The sequence below is a fragment of the Haemaphysalis longicornis genome, unplaced genomic scaffold, assembly GCF_048455015.1.
Source record: "Haemaphysalis longicornis isolate Haplotype H1 unplaced genomic scaffold, Haemaphysalis longicornis Haplotype H1 scaffold_4, whole genome shotgun sequence".
Classification (NCBI taxonomy): Eukaryota; Metazoa; Arthropoda; class Arachnida; order Ixodida; family Ixodidae; genus Haemaphysalis; species Haemaphysalis longicornis.
In genome coordinates, this window is record NW_027526361.1 from 87,898,244 (window position 1) to 87,915,222 (window position 16,979).

General features: G+C 46.2%; 1 protein-coding gene across 2 annotated transcripts in view; it reads right to left on the bottom strand.

The window, feature by feature from the left end:
• LOC144178987 (glycoprotein antigen BM86-like) overlaps positions 1 to 16,979 on the bottom strand; it is a 69,890-nt gene that overhangs the window by 36,833 nt on the left and 16,078 nt on the right. For both annotated transcript variants that reach the window (XM_077707147.1, XM_077707146.1), the window contains exons 2-4: positions 7,675 to 7,806; positions 5,112 to 5,228; positions 4,084 to 4,215 (exon numbers count right to left, since the gene is read on the bottom strand). In XM_077707147.1, coding sequence (XP_077563273.1) covers positions 4,084 to 4,215; positions 5,112 to 5,228; positions 7,675 to 7,806 — 381 coding nt within the window. The remainder of the gene's footprint in view (positions 1 to 4,083; positions 4,216 to 5,111; positions 5,229 to 7,674; positions 7,807 to 16,979) is intronic.

Here is a 16,979-nt window from a genome sequence, read left to right on the forward strand (position 1 = left end):
CTGTCTGAGTACGCGCTCTCTTACCTCGACGATGTCGCCATCTTTTCTAAGACATGGGAGGAGCATGTAGAGCACTTAGAGTTCTGCTCAGCAGGCTCAAAGAAACAGGCCTATCAGACAAACAGTCGAGTGTCACACAGATTGCGCAGAAGTGGCGTAAATAAGGCAGGTGTTGGTGGTAGCGTGGCCGACGCAGAGCATCTGAAATCAAATTAGCGGCGATCGTGAACTATCGCCGACCAACTACTAAGTCCGAGATAAGGGCTCTATTGGGTTTGGCTGGATATTACCAGCATTATATCAAAGATTACTCCGCACTTGCTAGTCCTTTAACTGACGCCCTTAGAAAGACGGAGCCAGTTAAGCTGGAATGGGACACAAAGGAGGAGGACGAGTTTCAAAACTGAAACGAGCCTTGAGCGAGGAGCCAGTTCTAATGGACCCCGACTTTTCAAAAGGTTCGTTATTCAGTGCGACGCGAGCGACCGTGGCATGGGAGCTGTACTATGCCAAGAGGATGCGAATGGCCGGAAACGACCAGCTTTGTACTTAAGCCGCAAGCTAACTTGCAAGCAAGGGCGTATACTACGTCCGAAAAGGAATGTGGCTGGGTCGTGTGGGCAGTGCAGAAGTTTGCGTGCTATGTAGCCGGTTCTAAGTTTGTTGTGGAAACTGATCATTGACCGCTAACCTGGCTAAATAACATGTCATCTAAAAGCGGTCGTTTGCGTAGGTGGAGTATGATACTTCCGCAGCACAATCTTGCCATTCGCTAAAAGAATGTAAAGTTGAACTCTCACGCAGACGCATGAAGCCGTGCGTTCTAAGTAGTGCTGCCTTCGTCCTCCCCGCAACTTACATTTCGTCTCTTCCGTGAACAGCTTTTAGCTCAGCAGGTAGATCCGAGCAAAATTATTGCCTTCATTTGCTGCCTCAGTTGATTATTTCCGCATCGCGTGATTCCAAGTAATCAACCTTAGTTATGATTATTTCATGTCCTGTGTTATCTTGGACACGTAGTTTGAGTTCTCATTTAAGAGTCCTGCGTCCCGCATGGGTCTCTTGGTGTAGAGGGTCCAAATTGGGATAGACACTTAGATAGGAGTATTTATCGCGTTTTTTGGAGTCTGCTGTTCTGAAGAAGGACAGAGGATGCTTGTTTCCGGTGGGTGTTGCCTGCTGTAGGTCGGTCCTTTGCAAGCTGCAGAACGATGGGCAACCGGTGCTGAGAAACGAGTCTGGAAAAGCCGGGAGAAGCTGGTCGAGTCACCTCGGCAGCACGGCGATGTACCTGTGATCCGGACCGGGCAGGTGGTACCTATTCGTGGGGAGGAGCGTGGTGGAGCCACCCTTTTCCTGGAGCACTGGAGATGAACCTGAATGAGCCTGGTGAACGAGCGCGCCCGGCATCCGAGCCACGTGGAGGCAGCTCATCTTCCTGGTGCATTGTCCGGCGCCGGGGGTGCTGTTGTGCCGAAGCACCCGGCCCAAATTCGTTTCACGGGGTGACGCGCCCACAGCGGGGCCGATTCACGCTTCGTCCAAACCAGACCAAACCACCCGCGGCCTACAGGCTCAAACATGCACCGCCGCAGAGTCGCCTCATCCTTCTGCGTCGCGGCGGCTCGGCCGAATCATGCATCGGGTGAACGACCGGCAACTGCGGCAACCGACATGCCGCCAAACGCCTGGAGGCGGCTTCGTAAAGACGGCGTGGGCGTCACCCTCCCTTTCTCCATCTAGGCGGCTCGGCTGACGCAAGCGCCTCGCTTCCATTCGTCGCATTTCAAACTTCGGCCAGCGAGAGTCGTGATTAGAGCAATTCAAACTTCTCGGGGCCACACCGGGTATAAAAACCCGCCCGGGGGCACTTATCGTCGGCATTCTTCCACGACACTTTTCGGAGGCACCGAATGGAGAGGTGCTGTCGCTTTTGTGCGAGCAATGTAACGCTTTGTTACCCCTGTACAAACTGTATATAAATGTTGCTTCAACTTTTCGTCGGCTCGAAAACTTCATCGCTCTACTCTGCGCCGCGTCGATAGCGGACGGAGCAAGGCAACGGCGCTACACCGGTGACTGCGCTCGGATGGCCAGTCGAGTCATTGGTGGCAGCGGTGGGATGGCTGATTCCCAACATCGGTGGCAAGCTGGGATGCGAGTCACAACATTGGTGACTACGGTGGGATATGCCCAATCGCCATACTGCTTATGAAATTCCGACGGAGCAACGCAGACGCCAGCTAGTGCCATTTAATGGATTACCTGTTAGTCAGCACCTCACCACGTGCGCAGCAGCATACTTTTATGGATCAGGTTCAAAGTAAACGCTCCGGATCAGTTTGCATCATCTATAGTGAGTCAGCGGCGATTCAGTGCCAATGGGCACTACCTAATGGGCGATTCAGTAGGTGGCGCCACAATTATATCTGCGCCATGGCTTTCTGATGAAAGCCGTGATTTCACACAGTGATTCAAGTGCTGCCTCCTCATTAAATGTTTTAACACGAAAGTGTTTTATTTCTGGATACGCCGAGATTTTCCTGACGTCATAAACGTCACAGAAATGATGCCAACGCATCCAAGCAAGCGCCCTGTCAACGGTGCGCTCCTGCACACAAGGTGTTCTTGCGGGGAAGCAACCTTTGCGCGAAAGAGTACGTTAAACTTACGGTTTTTCGTTTTCGGGTTTTATATTTTAACACGAACGTGATTTATGCCGGGATACACCGAAATTTCACTGACGTCATATCTGGCATAGATATGACGCCAATACACCTGTGCTGAAGCGAGCCGCCGAGAGGACGTCGCTCGCCAAGCACACCCACAAGACAGCGACCGACACGCAAATCATGCTCAGCTGCACATTCAGCTGCACATTTCACTTTCGTGTTTTACCGATTCCTAAGACAGAGCAATCAATCTCACGTTTCTGTAAGATTGCAAATTTCTCGAAATCATTCCAAGCAAGCGGGAATCTGACTACTAAACATGTAGCGTTCATGACCAGACCTCTTCAGCTGGAGGCTTTAAAAACGAGTTTCGAGCGTGTCATGGAAGCCACAAGGCAGAAGAAAAACTAAATGTGGCGGGCAGATTTCGTAAAAAAACGTAAGAACTTTAAGCTCGGCTCAAATTACATGGCCTATTGCAGCTGAGTTTTGAGCGCTCATAACCGAAATGTACCATCCGTTTTTGCAAAAGTAGCACTTCCCCTTTGTAGACAAACGAGGAATGTCGTCTTCCTCAGGACATACTCGCGTAGACTCCCTGCCAAGGAGGTTTAAAACATCCTTGCTCCCTGCCTATGACCACTCTGTAGAGTGACCGAGTGTACATCAAGTCTGCATGGTGCGGGCAGTGAATTGTATTCTTTTCTGCATTACTTACTATATTAGTCGCTCAGTGCACATTTTGTGCATTAAACTGCATTACCAAACAAAGTTAAATTGTCGCTCCTTCCTTAAAACATAACGGCTGTTCCTTGCGATTGATCCCGTCTCCAGCTTTTTATTCTTTGTAATTTTCGGTGATATTCCAGAAGAGTGAAAGGAGAACTTTCAGCTGTTTTCTTTGGTTGTAATAAAATTACCGTGCCACAGTAACCAATTAATTTGGAAAACAGGCCAGCTCAACCCGATAGCAGAGCTAACTTACCCTTAAAACAGCGTACGAATTCGAGAAGCAACAATTCTCTTTCACTATGACCTCGCTCAAAAGAATTAAGCTCTGTGAATTCCCTATTCAACGTATACAATTCTGGCACCAGAGCGAATTTCTTGACAGAACAGACGTAGATACAGGGTCCATTGAAATTTTTGGGCGCATTGACATTGATTTGTTTTGCGCAAGGAATTCGCGCCCCATATTATTTTTCTTTCTTTTGCCTTTATTTTGCCATGAGAACTGAACTTCTGAAGGGGCCAACACGTAATGCCATGCTCAAAGACGTTACGTGATATCCAAGTGGAAAATACTTCCTTGGAATGCACACCTGCGAAGTTTTCTCTGCTTTTCTTCCAATGATTATTTCGTTTTTGTCACTGCAATTTCAACCTGTGACATGACTGAATATGAACTCACATTTACACATTCCATCGGGTAGCTGCTTTGTTCCAGCCGGGCATTCGCATTTAAGAACAGAGCGCCCGTCTTCGCTCGCCATCTTCACTTTGCCCCCATTTGCGTCACACTGTTTCCTAAATGCCGGATCAACTGGAATAAAAAGCACAAAAGGAACGTTGTGGTTTACGCCACGGGAAATCCTTATCAGGGAAGAGGATAATCTCTTTGCTTTTTCTACAACGAGTTCAGTATATTTAGTTTTACAGAGATGTTGTTTTTCGCCGCCCAAAAAGGATCTCGCCGTCCCGGTGTCGTGGTGGCCCGAAACCATTCAATCCATAACGGAGCCCTCCATAATGCTGTGGATGCAGAGAGGCTGAAAATGATGACGGGGATGGCCACGACCGCGGTAATGACAACAATACTGCCCGAAATGAAGACATCCGTACCGTTATGTTTGGCTGCCGCAATACTCAATAGTTAGAACATGCACAGAATACTTGTCGTTTTGTATTTGTCTTAAGACACTGTTTAGTTTCTCTCAATCGTTAAATTATGAAGGGTTGTTAATCTCTCGGTATATGCTGCAAGCTTGGGGGCTGAGCGGTTCGACAGCAGCTCAATGGAACAGGAGGAGGAAGAAGAAACTTTATTTGCATGTTAATTCTGAAGTCATGACAATGGGGGGTCTCCTAAACTTTATTTGTACAGCTGTACGTGGCGTACTTGTGATTATCCCGTTCTACAGTCTGGGAAGAAAGAGAAACGTTATTTTTTCGCGTTTGGGCATGCAGTTCACTGATCAGCCTAAGCCGGAGATGGGAGTTCCTCAAGTGCATCAGTAAAGCTGCTCACAGAATTCATGGTGGTTAGAAACACACAGTAGATTCTGCTAGGAGAATGCATGGGGTGAACTACTTCCGGTATGTAACGAGAAAACAATGCTTGAACGCGAACTGGAGTCCCGAACTTAAGCCTCATCCGGCACTGCTGTTGTAGAACCAAACAAAATTTATCATTTCAGTAAAAGCAGCTAGTACATTTACCTTCGCAATCAGCTGTCATATGTGGGAGACCCTCGCAAGTGCACTTTGCTTCGCTGTGCCCATCGTCGTCCACACAAATAGAATGTTGGCACGGGATTACTTGACAGGAAAAAAGATCTGCAAGTACGAAGCAAAATACGTTTCACTGTTCATTTCCCAAAAACTGTGATTTGTCTACTCTAGAGGAGATAATTACTCATGGCGATCCAATTAAGCACGGACGTATGTGGCGCATCCGAAACACAGCCGAACACCAATGTCATGGTGGAATGGCCACTGTACAGCCGGTAAAAGGCTTGTCTATAACACAGCTTTCGTACTTTCAGCCCTCTCCAGCCCCGCCGGAGCGGGATTTGAATAAAACTACTGCGGAATTCTGAAGTCTTAGCACTTCGCTTTTGCCTCCGACATGTTTGGAACGAGTATGTATCGGCAGTTTTCGGATGTAGCTGGTTGAAGTTGAAATCGCTGTTATAGACAAGCGTTTTACCGACTGTACGTCCTTGTTCAGGTATACATTTGCGGGCGTGAGGGGGGCATCGCACAACCAATGTACAGAGAACATATGACCCGGATGTCCAAAGGGCAGCCGCTAGTGGATGTAGCAATGCCCTACTAAGCTTTAAATAATAGCCCCCCCCCCCCCCAAAAAAAAAAAAACGCCAAAACGATAAAAACGTTACTGCGCTTTTTAAATAAAAATATTTTGTAGGTCAACATACCAAATTCGAATTACAAAGTGTAACAGTAAGCTGTATAGTGCTGAAATGAACTTGAATTTTCTTAGGTTTTGAGCAGCTCCCATAATGAACAATAATCCGTTTAGGGAATAGTATGAAAGCAATGAAAACCGTAAGTTTACCTTTCATGTTGCTACTTGTAATAATGTTCTTGTCATACTGGTAGTGCGGTAGTGTCGTGCGATGTTGTAGGTACATATGCTGTTTATTACACATAATTATATTTTGCAGTAAATATGCACATTTGCTATGACAAAAAAGGCTACCCGTCTCACCCCCCCCCCCCCCCGGAATCCACGATACCATGTTTGTAAGTTTTGCTATTCTGTAACTCCCTGCACGACCATCCTCCGCACTCCACGAACGCCACTTCCTATACCACCTGTAACAACGTCATATACCACCCTCGTCCACGGCCATCCCAACCCATAAAAACCCCGAAGATAAACACTTATCCCACGTCTTAAGTGCGACAGCATTAAAGTCCATTTGAACGCTGCGTGGTGCTTTTCCGTGTGAGTATGTTGACGTCGTAGCCAATGAAGATTAAATAGTCAGCCGTGAGCTTCTCACGGCAGTTATCCCCATCACTGACCAATCCTACTGAGTGGTTACGTTAGAATTTTAGCCGGTTATGTCTCCATCACACCCTAATTAGTATTGGCGAATCGGCCGAACGCTCCTGGCGTCGGCAGTAATCGACATTGTCCAGTCTCACTAAATGTGTATTCAAGAATTGTGGGAGGGAATGATGGGGTTGCAGGCAAATGGGGAATCGTGAAACGGCCGTGAGCTCCTGCAAAAGCTGTCATCATTACCCATCAATCCACCTTACTGGGAATGTCGTTGTGCCTGTATTTCTACTAGGTTTCGTTCCAGCTTAGTGGGTATGCTGTCAGACCGACTTTCACACCTAACCTCTGGTTACTTTAACGGTAACTCCAACGTCGTACCAAGCAACATAAAACTCATCGTACGTCTAGCTGTGTGCAGTGGATGTTGGCGTTTTCTAAGTGGAATGCCGCAACGCATTCACTACGTCTACCTTCAGTTCGCCATAGAGCCATGGAGCCGTCTTGTTGTCAGGATGCGTGCTCAATTCGCCTTCGGGTCCCTGAGATCAACTTCCGTCGAAATCCCAAGTATTGTTATTCTCAATTATATTACTCTGAGTGGCTTAGACATTGTGCTGCTCAGCTCAAGGGTGCGGGTTTAATCCCGGCCGCGGTGGTTGCTTTTAAAATGATGGAGACAAGAAGCGAAAACGGCCGGGTGTCGAGATTTAGGTGCAGGTTGAAGATTCGGAGGTGGTCAAAATTAATCCATAGCCCTCCACTACGGTGCACCCTATTGCCCAGGTGAAGCTTCTAAGTATTAAAAGTCATAATAAATCACTTATATTGCTCTTATTGTCTGTGCGCTATCGGCCAGTCAGGAGGCATTTCGCTACCAAAGACAGCAACGCCACACAGCGATTTTTGTACTCAGCGGACCATTTATGTTTTTGCGTAACAGGTTGCAACTACTCTTCTTTATTATGTTGCATTCACCAGTAAGAAAACCTAGCTCGCGATCAAGCTTGCACAGTACGAAGCGTCAACCTTGCCAGTTCCCATCGAGTGGCCGTGACCTTGCAATCAGGCCCGCAGCATCAAACGGATAGGCAACAGTTCAGTCCCGCTTGCATCTCTTAATATGCGTGTTTTCGCATGCCTCCTGGATTAAAAGCATTCTCTCCACGAGTCCGTAATACGAGCAGCCTATTCTTGTGTCGGTGCTCGGCCATACTCCACCAACACAGCAGGTAATAATGTTGCACTTACGAAGGCATCGTTTTGAGGTTGCATTGAAGTAGTGGTTGGGGCCGCAGTCGCACAAGAAGGTCTCATTGTCGTTCGCTGGTGAGCACTGGGCGCCGCCACAGAAGCCTCCAGATGACGAGCACACATCTTCTCCTATGGGGATCGAACAAAGAGGAGAATTCAGAAATTGTAGTCTGGACAATGCCAACAAGTTGACTCAAAATGCACCCCGTAAGCTAAGAAATGCTATCAATAATAACTTTCAAAACGTTGCTATTACCTTCAATCGCCGAAACGAGACGCCACTTAAAGCCTTATTACATCTTAGCGACAAAACAATTATAGCCTCTGCGGATTTACTTACTCGTCTACCACCCTATTGGGAACTATTTTGTATGTAAAATAAATAAGCGAACCAGGTCCTTAACGGCTTGCTGAAGAGCTTTCACCACAATACAGTGGACCCCGTTCATAAGTTTTTCACCGGACCGGGAAAACAAAACGTAAAAACCTGAAAAACGCAGCAGTGAGGAAACCTTCGAAAATGAACGAAAATAGTGCACCTTTGACATGCAACCATGTAATTCTGCAACTTTGGCTTTCGAACCTTAAAAAACTCCAGAATGTAGGATTGCTGCTCCTTGCGATCGCTGGAAGACACCACGTGTGGCAATACAAGGTCTTTAGCGATGTCGACTCTCTTCCGCGCTGGCTGCTCTTCTACTGCGTTTAGTACGCCAAGCTTTTCTAGAATGGAAAGAGCTTTCCGTTTTCGCGACGCCATCAAGGCTAGACAAAGTTCGCGGTTGCAAGTTCAGCAATGTTCTCAAGGCTTGAACTAGCGCACGACGAGAACGAGAACGCGTGCTATTCTTGCGGTGGTGCTTTTGTCACAAGCACGCACTTCCGGCATTCCGAAGTGAAACTTCCGTCGTCAGCGTAGTGATGATGGTGATAGCATAGAGTAACATAGCGTTATCTAGTGGTGACGAATCGCACCCGCCTGCGGCTTCATGCAGTCAGGTCCGTTGCCAAGCCTAGCTAAGGGTCGTCAAACTTCGAAATGGCGGTCCCCGCATGTTGCTCGGGCGCATGGACGAAAGGAAAGGTTAGGAGAGGCCCTGAAGTCACATTGGTGAAGCCGCTCCCGCCATGTACATGAGCTCACTGAGCCCAGCACTCTTCCCCATTCTCATCTGCTGTTTCCGGTTTGGTAACAGCTTCCCGGTACTGGCGGCTCGCGAAAGCGAACGCAGACGACGGGAGCAGTGTTTGCGTTCCTACAGCACGGGGGTCTGTGTTCGCTACGTCTCAGCTGCAAAGAATTTCGCTTCGCTTCACAGCGAAGAAACCCACACCAATCAAAGCGAGCAAAGCACCGACTATGGCTCTCGCCAACGCTGAGCGGGAAGGCTTTTGCCGGCAGCAACCGGCGGCGGTGGCTGCTCGCTCCGCCGATCTCGTGGTGACGCCAGCGCCGCTACGGCCGGGATACGAGTTGGGGCCGCCTCCAACGGCGGAGTTTTTAAACTGACCTAATCTAAAAACGTTTGACGTAGCGACTGCGCTGTGTTGCAAGCGTAGCGTGGCAGCCAGAGTCAAAGCGCCGTAAAAAAGTGTCCGTGGAATTTGGCCATATTTAGCCGCCGCAGCCGTAAAAAACTAGGCAACGCGGTCTATGTGCCCAAGAAAAATGACGTCACTTACTCCACACTTTTAGCAATGCATTGAGATGCTAGGGGCCTCGCCTGAGTATTCTTTCCTCCATGCTCGGGCGCTTTTGGAGTGTCAGATTGCGACGAATGATCCGGGAACGCACTTTAAGCAACGACGTAATTGAGAGGAATTTAATACATGGGTCTCTATGTGGGCTCTGCCGGGACTAGACAAAAGAACGTAGCAGCCGCGAAAACGCAGCACTCAGGAACAATACGAAGTTCTACTATATTTGCGGAGTTCTACTATATTTACTTAAGTCGCGATTTCGCGTCACACCAATTGTAAGCCGCGCAACCAGAAGAAAGAATCGGTCGCCGCAACGCCCGCGTTCAGGCGGAATCTACAGATTGATGGCAACATATGGAACATGTGGCATCATATACTTCACTTTCAGTAAAGGGCTCACTGCTTCCACTCCTCCAGTTTATGCCAATGGTCACCCTTTCTCTGTGGCCGGCCATTTACACCCGTATTTGCTAAAAGATTGTAAGTATTTTGATTGCAATAAAAATGTCGCCACATTAGGTACTTTGTTGAAAAACACACGTAGTGGCCATAAATCATTTGTTTTTCGAGAAATTAACCATGCACTGGTCTATTGTGACCTCTTGTTTTGTTTTCGTGCCGCAGCCGTATCTTTTTTATGAATACCCCGGCATGTGTAAAAGTTCTTCTTCGGCTTCTTTATAAGCAGCCTCGCAAAAGCAATAGCAAAAATATTTTTTTGCGCACCTTACGAAAAATTCAGGCCAGAAGAGGTTAAGAACGGCAGGAGTATTCATCCTTCAGGTTCGTTTTTTTTTTGTTAAGTTCCAAAAAAGGTGTGCTATTATGTCATGAACATTACTACCTAGCTACCAACGATTAGCACAATTAATCTTTGCGTGCTTTTTTAGAACAGATCGTTGCTGTTCACCAACCTAAACTCAGTTGCCAAAAGCGAAATGAATGTCGCTTCCGCACTTGCTTTTCCATTAGGTATTGTCAGTTTCCATATAAGATGTTTTAAACATTGCCTGGTTAACAAGAGTTTGAATTCTTACATATCGTTTTAGCTTTTCGCATTGCGCGTACGTATTTTGCATTCAAGTGTGTGCAGCCTAACTAGAGTCATTTTTTTTCCCCTACAACCCCATAAGGGCATATCCTGAGAAGTCGTTTGAGATGAGAAGTTAGCGTGATCATCACTTCAGTGCCGCCCCTCCCCTCCCCCCGCCTCCTCCAAAGAAACCCGCCGCGCTGACTCAGTGGCTAAAGAGTTGCGGTGCTGAATCTAACACGAAACAGGTTCGATTTCTGCCGGGGCGACGTTTTGTCTTTTGGAGGCGAAAAGCGAAACGCCGGCTTGTCGAGGTTTCTGCGAAAGCTGAAGATCCCCAAGCTGTGAAAAATAATCCGTAGTCCTCTACTACGATACCCTCCAAAGCCAATTATGGCGTAGCTTCTACGTGTAAAAGGCCCCAAAATGACAATTTTTTAGGGATCAGTTATAATATATGGTAAATGGTAGGTGCTTCAGCATATGCCGCGGAGGTAACGCCGGCCGCGGTTGAAGTGAAATGAACCTGGCTGAAATGCACAAAAAAAAATTACGACGCTTTCGAATTCAGCCGCGAGTTACATTGTTCCAAAGTTTTCTTAGTCGAGTGGCATAAGGATATCTCAAATTATGTGGTTTTACGCGTCAAAACTATACCTACCATACTAGGTGAGCCGTATTGGAGGGCTGCGGATTTATTTCGACCACCTGAGGAACTCTAGCGTGAACCAAATTTCCGGCACACTGGCATTTTTCGTTTTCACCTCCATGGCAAAAACGGTCGCCACAGTCGAGGTCGAAAGCGCGTCTTTGGGCTCAGCAGAGAAACACGTTAACCACTGAGCCAATGCGGCAGCTATCTTCAACCGTGTTGCAAATTTCGTTACTTTTCGTCTCAGCCGATAGCGATACGCGCGACAAATCGCCCGCATTCTTGGGAGGATTCCTAATAATTAAGCCCGCATGCCCATACTACCTCCTGGGAAGAGTACCGCGTTGGCGACCAAGATACTCGAATCCGTTTCCATGGATCCAGGGAGATTCGTTACACTGTCTGGGTGCGAAGCAGCACATGCGGCAGTCCGCTAGCTCGGCTTCCGGGCATTCGATCTCAATGGAAAGGGGCGGTTCGGCTTACACAGCGGCCATTCTCTATCATTTGTCCCCCTGCTTCACCGAATGCCTATCCCACTACTGCCGCACTAGCCAAACCTGCACCCCACTCCACCCCTCACAGCCATCTCTGCCGAAGAATACCGAATCATCTGGGAACTTCAAACCGGAACTCACTCTAACGCCACTATCCTCCCGACATCTCCCCACGCGTCGCGTATCATTGCCCGGATTGTGTAGCCCCTGTCACCACTCTTCGCCTCGCCTTCGAGAGCCCCCACTCTTCGCCTCGCCTTCGAAAGCCGACAACACCTTTTTATACTCTAAAATGGTTTAGCAGTTATTTCCTCTTTTTCTTGGGCATATGGAGAGGGTAATATATTTCAGTGGATAGCTGTAGAGATGATCGGCACTACTCACATCAACGAAATAAGATTTTCACGTCAACTTGATTTTTAGGAGTAAAGGGCATGTGATTTTTTATTGTAGTGGTGATAATATTGACACTATCTAGCCCCACCGCCACTTTTATAACGCTTTGAAAAGGTTTCGTTACATTGTCGTATAGCTGTAAAGTCCGACAATAGTTAATCAAAACATAAAAACTAACCAGAATTAGGCTTTTGCACGTATTGCGCAACCAAATGAACTTTCTTCGGGTACGCTGCAACCACAGCTGGGTACGTTTTTTTTTCTGTTTAGTGGGGGTGGGGGGGGGTGTTAAGTTTCTAATTTAAGTAATGAGTGTTCTCATTCATACGAGTCCGCACATTATTATACGAGCTTCATACAATAACTGGAAATGCTACGTCGTATTTCCAGCATAGTGCTCACTAGTAAAAAAAAATATTCCCCAGCCAGCTCTGACATTTCGTATCGTTTTACCACTTTCTGCTGCAGACTTCTCAGCGCTTCAAGAGAGATAAGATAAGACTGCTGCGGTCGCAAAAAAGATAAATGCACATCGTACACCTGCTGGCATCTTTATTCCCTGGATATGATAAAGGATCCCGAAACCAAGGAGATGCGCCAACAATAGAGAGCGGACACCCGCTTATGCCCTTATGACCTCGACCCATGTTGATAAGAAAGCTGCGAAGATGGCATATAGAAAGCTCCAAATGAGTACCTCCTACGGTGTTGGGAGCAAGGAGGTGGCGAAGAAAAGCAGTGCACCAGTTTAACCTATTCTCCCGGGACGACTTGCGAGTACGCTTCCATGTTTTGGTTCCATGCTCGTTAAGCATACATGTTTATATGTGTTTTACATTTTTATGTTTCTTTCATTGTTATCTCTGGTTATGTAGGGAAAACAGAAAATTGCAAGCATTGCTAGCAATTGTGACTACAATTCTCGGAATATGTGAATAATTTGTTTTATGAAATATTTTACGTTTCGTGTTCTTGACAGTTAATAATTACGTATTTCCGCTTAATACTGAATATTTTCATTTAAGAGTAGTGTATATGATCAGTTAGGAGTAATGTATTTAATAAACGTATTTTAATTCCTTGAACAATCATATGGAGATGGTCAAGGTGCAATCTCAGCCCCCTCTCCCCTCACCCCCCGCTCCCTCCCCCCCCCCCCCCCCCCCCCCGAGCCAAATGTCTGGCTACGCCCCTGGTGTAGACGGTTAACATAGAGCACGATTTTTATGTTGGATTCAGGATAAGTCTTGGGAATGCCGAAACTTAGAAAAAAGAAACTGTAAGCCAAATGGGGCGGCTGGACAATTTTACAGAGGCCGCAAAGATATGAATATATCGTGCCAACTGCCTCTAAAATAAGCGCTTGGACGCCAGATAAAGACAAAACAAAAAAGGACGTGTTTTCTAACGCAGTATGTGTCCTCATTCATCTACGATCAATGCGCGTAAACAAATGCACAGGAATTGTGACAGTTGCCTAAAAATACGTAAGCATTCCTGAGCCCCCTTTTACATTTCAAGTTCTTTGGCTTCAACCAATAATCTATATTTACGCTGTGTAAATATGTTAACTTTGATCACTATGCGGGGCGTTACGCGTGTCAAGTTATTATACGCTTTGTTTTTCTCGGCGTGTTTTACTTTTTTTGGATGTTTTGCATTTTTCGCCTTGTCTTATGAGGGCAGTGTTTAAAATTAAAAAAATCTTACGCCGTTTTCTTTCAGTTCTTGTTTATTGCTGTATTTCTGTTTTTTTTTCAAAACTTCCACTGATCACTCCCATCTACATATCATAACGACTGCACGTATCAACGTCGCCTGGTATGTATTTTTGTGCAGACGCATGGCGTTACATGGGTGGTAATTTTCACGGTTTCTTGTTTATATTTCGGTTAGTTCTTTTTGTCTTGTTATTTTTGTCTTTCTTAGATTATTTTTAGTATGTTTTAGATTTGTTCCTGTATTTTTTATCTCTTCGGATTTTATTGAACTGATAATTTTTAATTGCACTATTATAAAGATTACGTGTTTAACTTCGGTAAATGGGCAGGTATGCGTAGCTAAGTGATTGATTCTTTCTTATTTTATTTTTTGTTTTGCGGCTTGGTTTTCGGGTTTTTATGGGAGCCTTCAATATTTCAAGGCAGTATAATATTAACTTATCGATTTTGTTGTTTTAATAATATTGGTTTCTGTCCATTTTTATTTTTCTCGTTTGTTTTTCTTATTTCCTTTGACCTGTAACCTTATTGTCGCTATTATTCCTAATAGATTTGTGTTAACTTCATCAATGATGCATCTTTTTGCCTACTCAGGTTATTAAGCAATAAGGCTTTTTAACACTTTTTTGGCTTGGGATCGTTGTTTCTCTTTTTTTATTTCCGCCATTGTCCCGTGAGCGCGGTTCATATATAAGGCAATTATGATTTAACGAGTGCGTCATTATCACTTTAATTTTACTTCATTATTTATTTTGTTTTTATAATTTCCTTTAACCAGTGAGCACTATGTACGCCAGTATGCCGATAAAAAGACCAAAGTTCACCAGTTAATTTAATTTTGTGTAGACACAGGGCGTTGCACGACCGGTGCTGTGCTCGCAAAAACAAGAGAACGTATTATTATTGTAAGAGCTTGGGAGCCATTTCTTCTATTTCCGTGACGGGCACCATAGGAAGTTTTGTGAAAATACCCACTATACTAAGAGTGCGTGAACACGGCACGATGGGTTGACTCATGCTTTCGAGAGCACTCCAGACACGAGATGGTATGGACGCAGCAAGACGTGCTTGGGCTCTGTACTGACGCACCTTACGTAAACAAAGTGATAACATCCCTTCTTCTCCACCCCTTCCGTCCGCCATTTCCGGACTCGCACCTGCAGCTTCGAAAGGAAACCAAACAGCTCTATCGTGGAAGTAGAAAGTGCATTCTGGAAATATAGCCATGTAAACCGCTGGACGAAAAAGACTTTTTTTCATAAAGTGCCCGTAGTGAAGGAATTCTCTTTTTTGTTAACATTTTTGTGCGTTATGAAGAGTGCATCAGGGCTACGACTACAGCAGCAGCACACAATATTACTCCGTGATTGGCTCACCGCAGCAGAAAATGCCATACAAACTTAGCAATGTTTCTCTTTTTTTTTTTGCTTTTTTGGCGCCGTGCTTTTTCTTCTTTTTTTCTTTATCGTTTTTTTTTTGTCCTCAATGTTCATTTGGATGTTCGGTGCTTTCCATGGGTGCTTTTCACCGTAGTGATGGCCACTGGTGCCGAGAGCCGCCACACAAGCAAACCTGCTCGGTTTGGCGGGCTCATTTTCTCTAACTTTTGTATGTACTTCATGTTAATAAAATTATTACACCAAAAGTTCGTTAATTCGACACTGCTGGGGTCGCAAAAAAATTGTCGAATTATCCGTTTGTCGAAATATCGAATCACCAACAAACCCGCGAAAATTTCCCTTGCATGACGCGTTTAAGTATGACGTATTTCAGTATATCAGTATTTCCATTTTCGTGCAAAGTCCTTTGCCCGATACTTCGGCCGCTTTGCTGGTGTCGCCATCACAGCAGCACGCGATAGCGAGACGCCCAAGCACCGCGCGCTACGCACTCGAAATGTGCTCAGTAAACACGCCTGGCGAAGCACGCAAGGAACATGCAATAACGATAATACACGCCAAAATGAAACTTGCTGAAGACAAGATATCTGCTACACGACTGCACAAGGCGACAAAGGCAACAAAGCACACATGCTTCGACCGATGCAGCCGCCACCAATCTCGCTTTCCTCGAGGATGGATGGATGGATGGTAGTGGCTTAACCCCTGTGTATCGGGCGGCAGCTTCCGCCACCAAGCCTATACATCTACCCGTTTTGGATGATGGCAATGACCATGCGGTTGGCCTATGCGGCATTTTTTTTCAGCTGTACAGTATCATTGCTCTTGGCCGTGTTTATTTTTTAAGTGCAGAGCACTTTAGGGGCTCGACTTGTCGTCGCAGCTCGCACCACGGCGTACCGTCCTCACGACGTCCCACAAGAGGTTTGTGAAACAAGCAGTTTACATAGTCATAAGCGTTCGAAAGTCGTGAACCGCAGGCGCTTGTAATATATCTCCCCGTTCTTCAGCGCAAACAAAAATGCAGGTACATTTCATGCGAAAGCTGTGGATACAATCAGCAGCCCCCGCGTTCATTTAGTTAGGAACGCTCAGTGGGTTGGTTTTTACGCTAGTAAGCGCAAAAAGGTAGCACTGCAAGAATAAATTCCAGCGTTCCAAACTTCGCAGTACGGCGGCGGCACGTGCGGAATGAAGGGAAAACACACACAAAAACACAAAACTCCCGTTCACGCTGTTTTAGGCAGGGGGTGCACAAGCACTGCGAAGGCGGGAAGTTTGAAATGCGGGGGACAAACCTCCGTTCAATTCCTCAGGGGAGGCGTGAGACAGGGCGGCGAAGAGCGTGATAGGTGGTAGCAGTGAGCGGATAACGACGCCACAGCCGATCTTGGCGAATCACTGCTCTGCGCTTCCGACAGCTTTCACTTTGAGTGGTTAACGGCTTTAATTTTTATTTTTTCCTCTCTTCTCACCGACTGGGCGAGCTCACAGGCTCCGACGCTAGGTCGAATTAACCGATACGCGTGAAAGTTTCGCCGAATTAACGAGTGTTCCGTTCCATGTACTCCTGCATATAATTGTGAGGACTACGCGCGTAGGTCGAATTAACCAAGTTTACGAATTAACGGGGGTTGAATTAATGAGCTTTCACTGGAATATGTTTAGTAGTCGTAGTAGTTTTCCACATCACACTGCGCAATACAGGGACATGATCGCTGTACAAAGCGTATATATTGTAGGGTAAACGTGTCGTATTGGAGTGTAGCCTAAAAATAGTCCCCTGGATTCGCTGCTGACAGGCCGTTGGTTCGAAGTTTGGTTACCTTCCTCCACTTATGGCCTGTTTACGATGTGCTGACACTTATAAGGTAGTTTTCTGGCGCAAAAGTAGGGAAAATT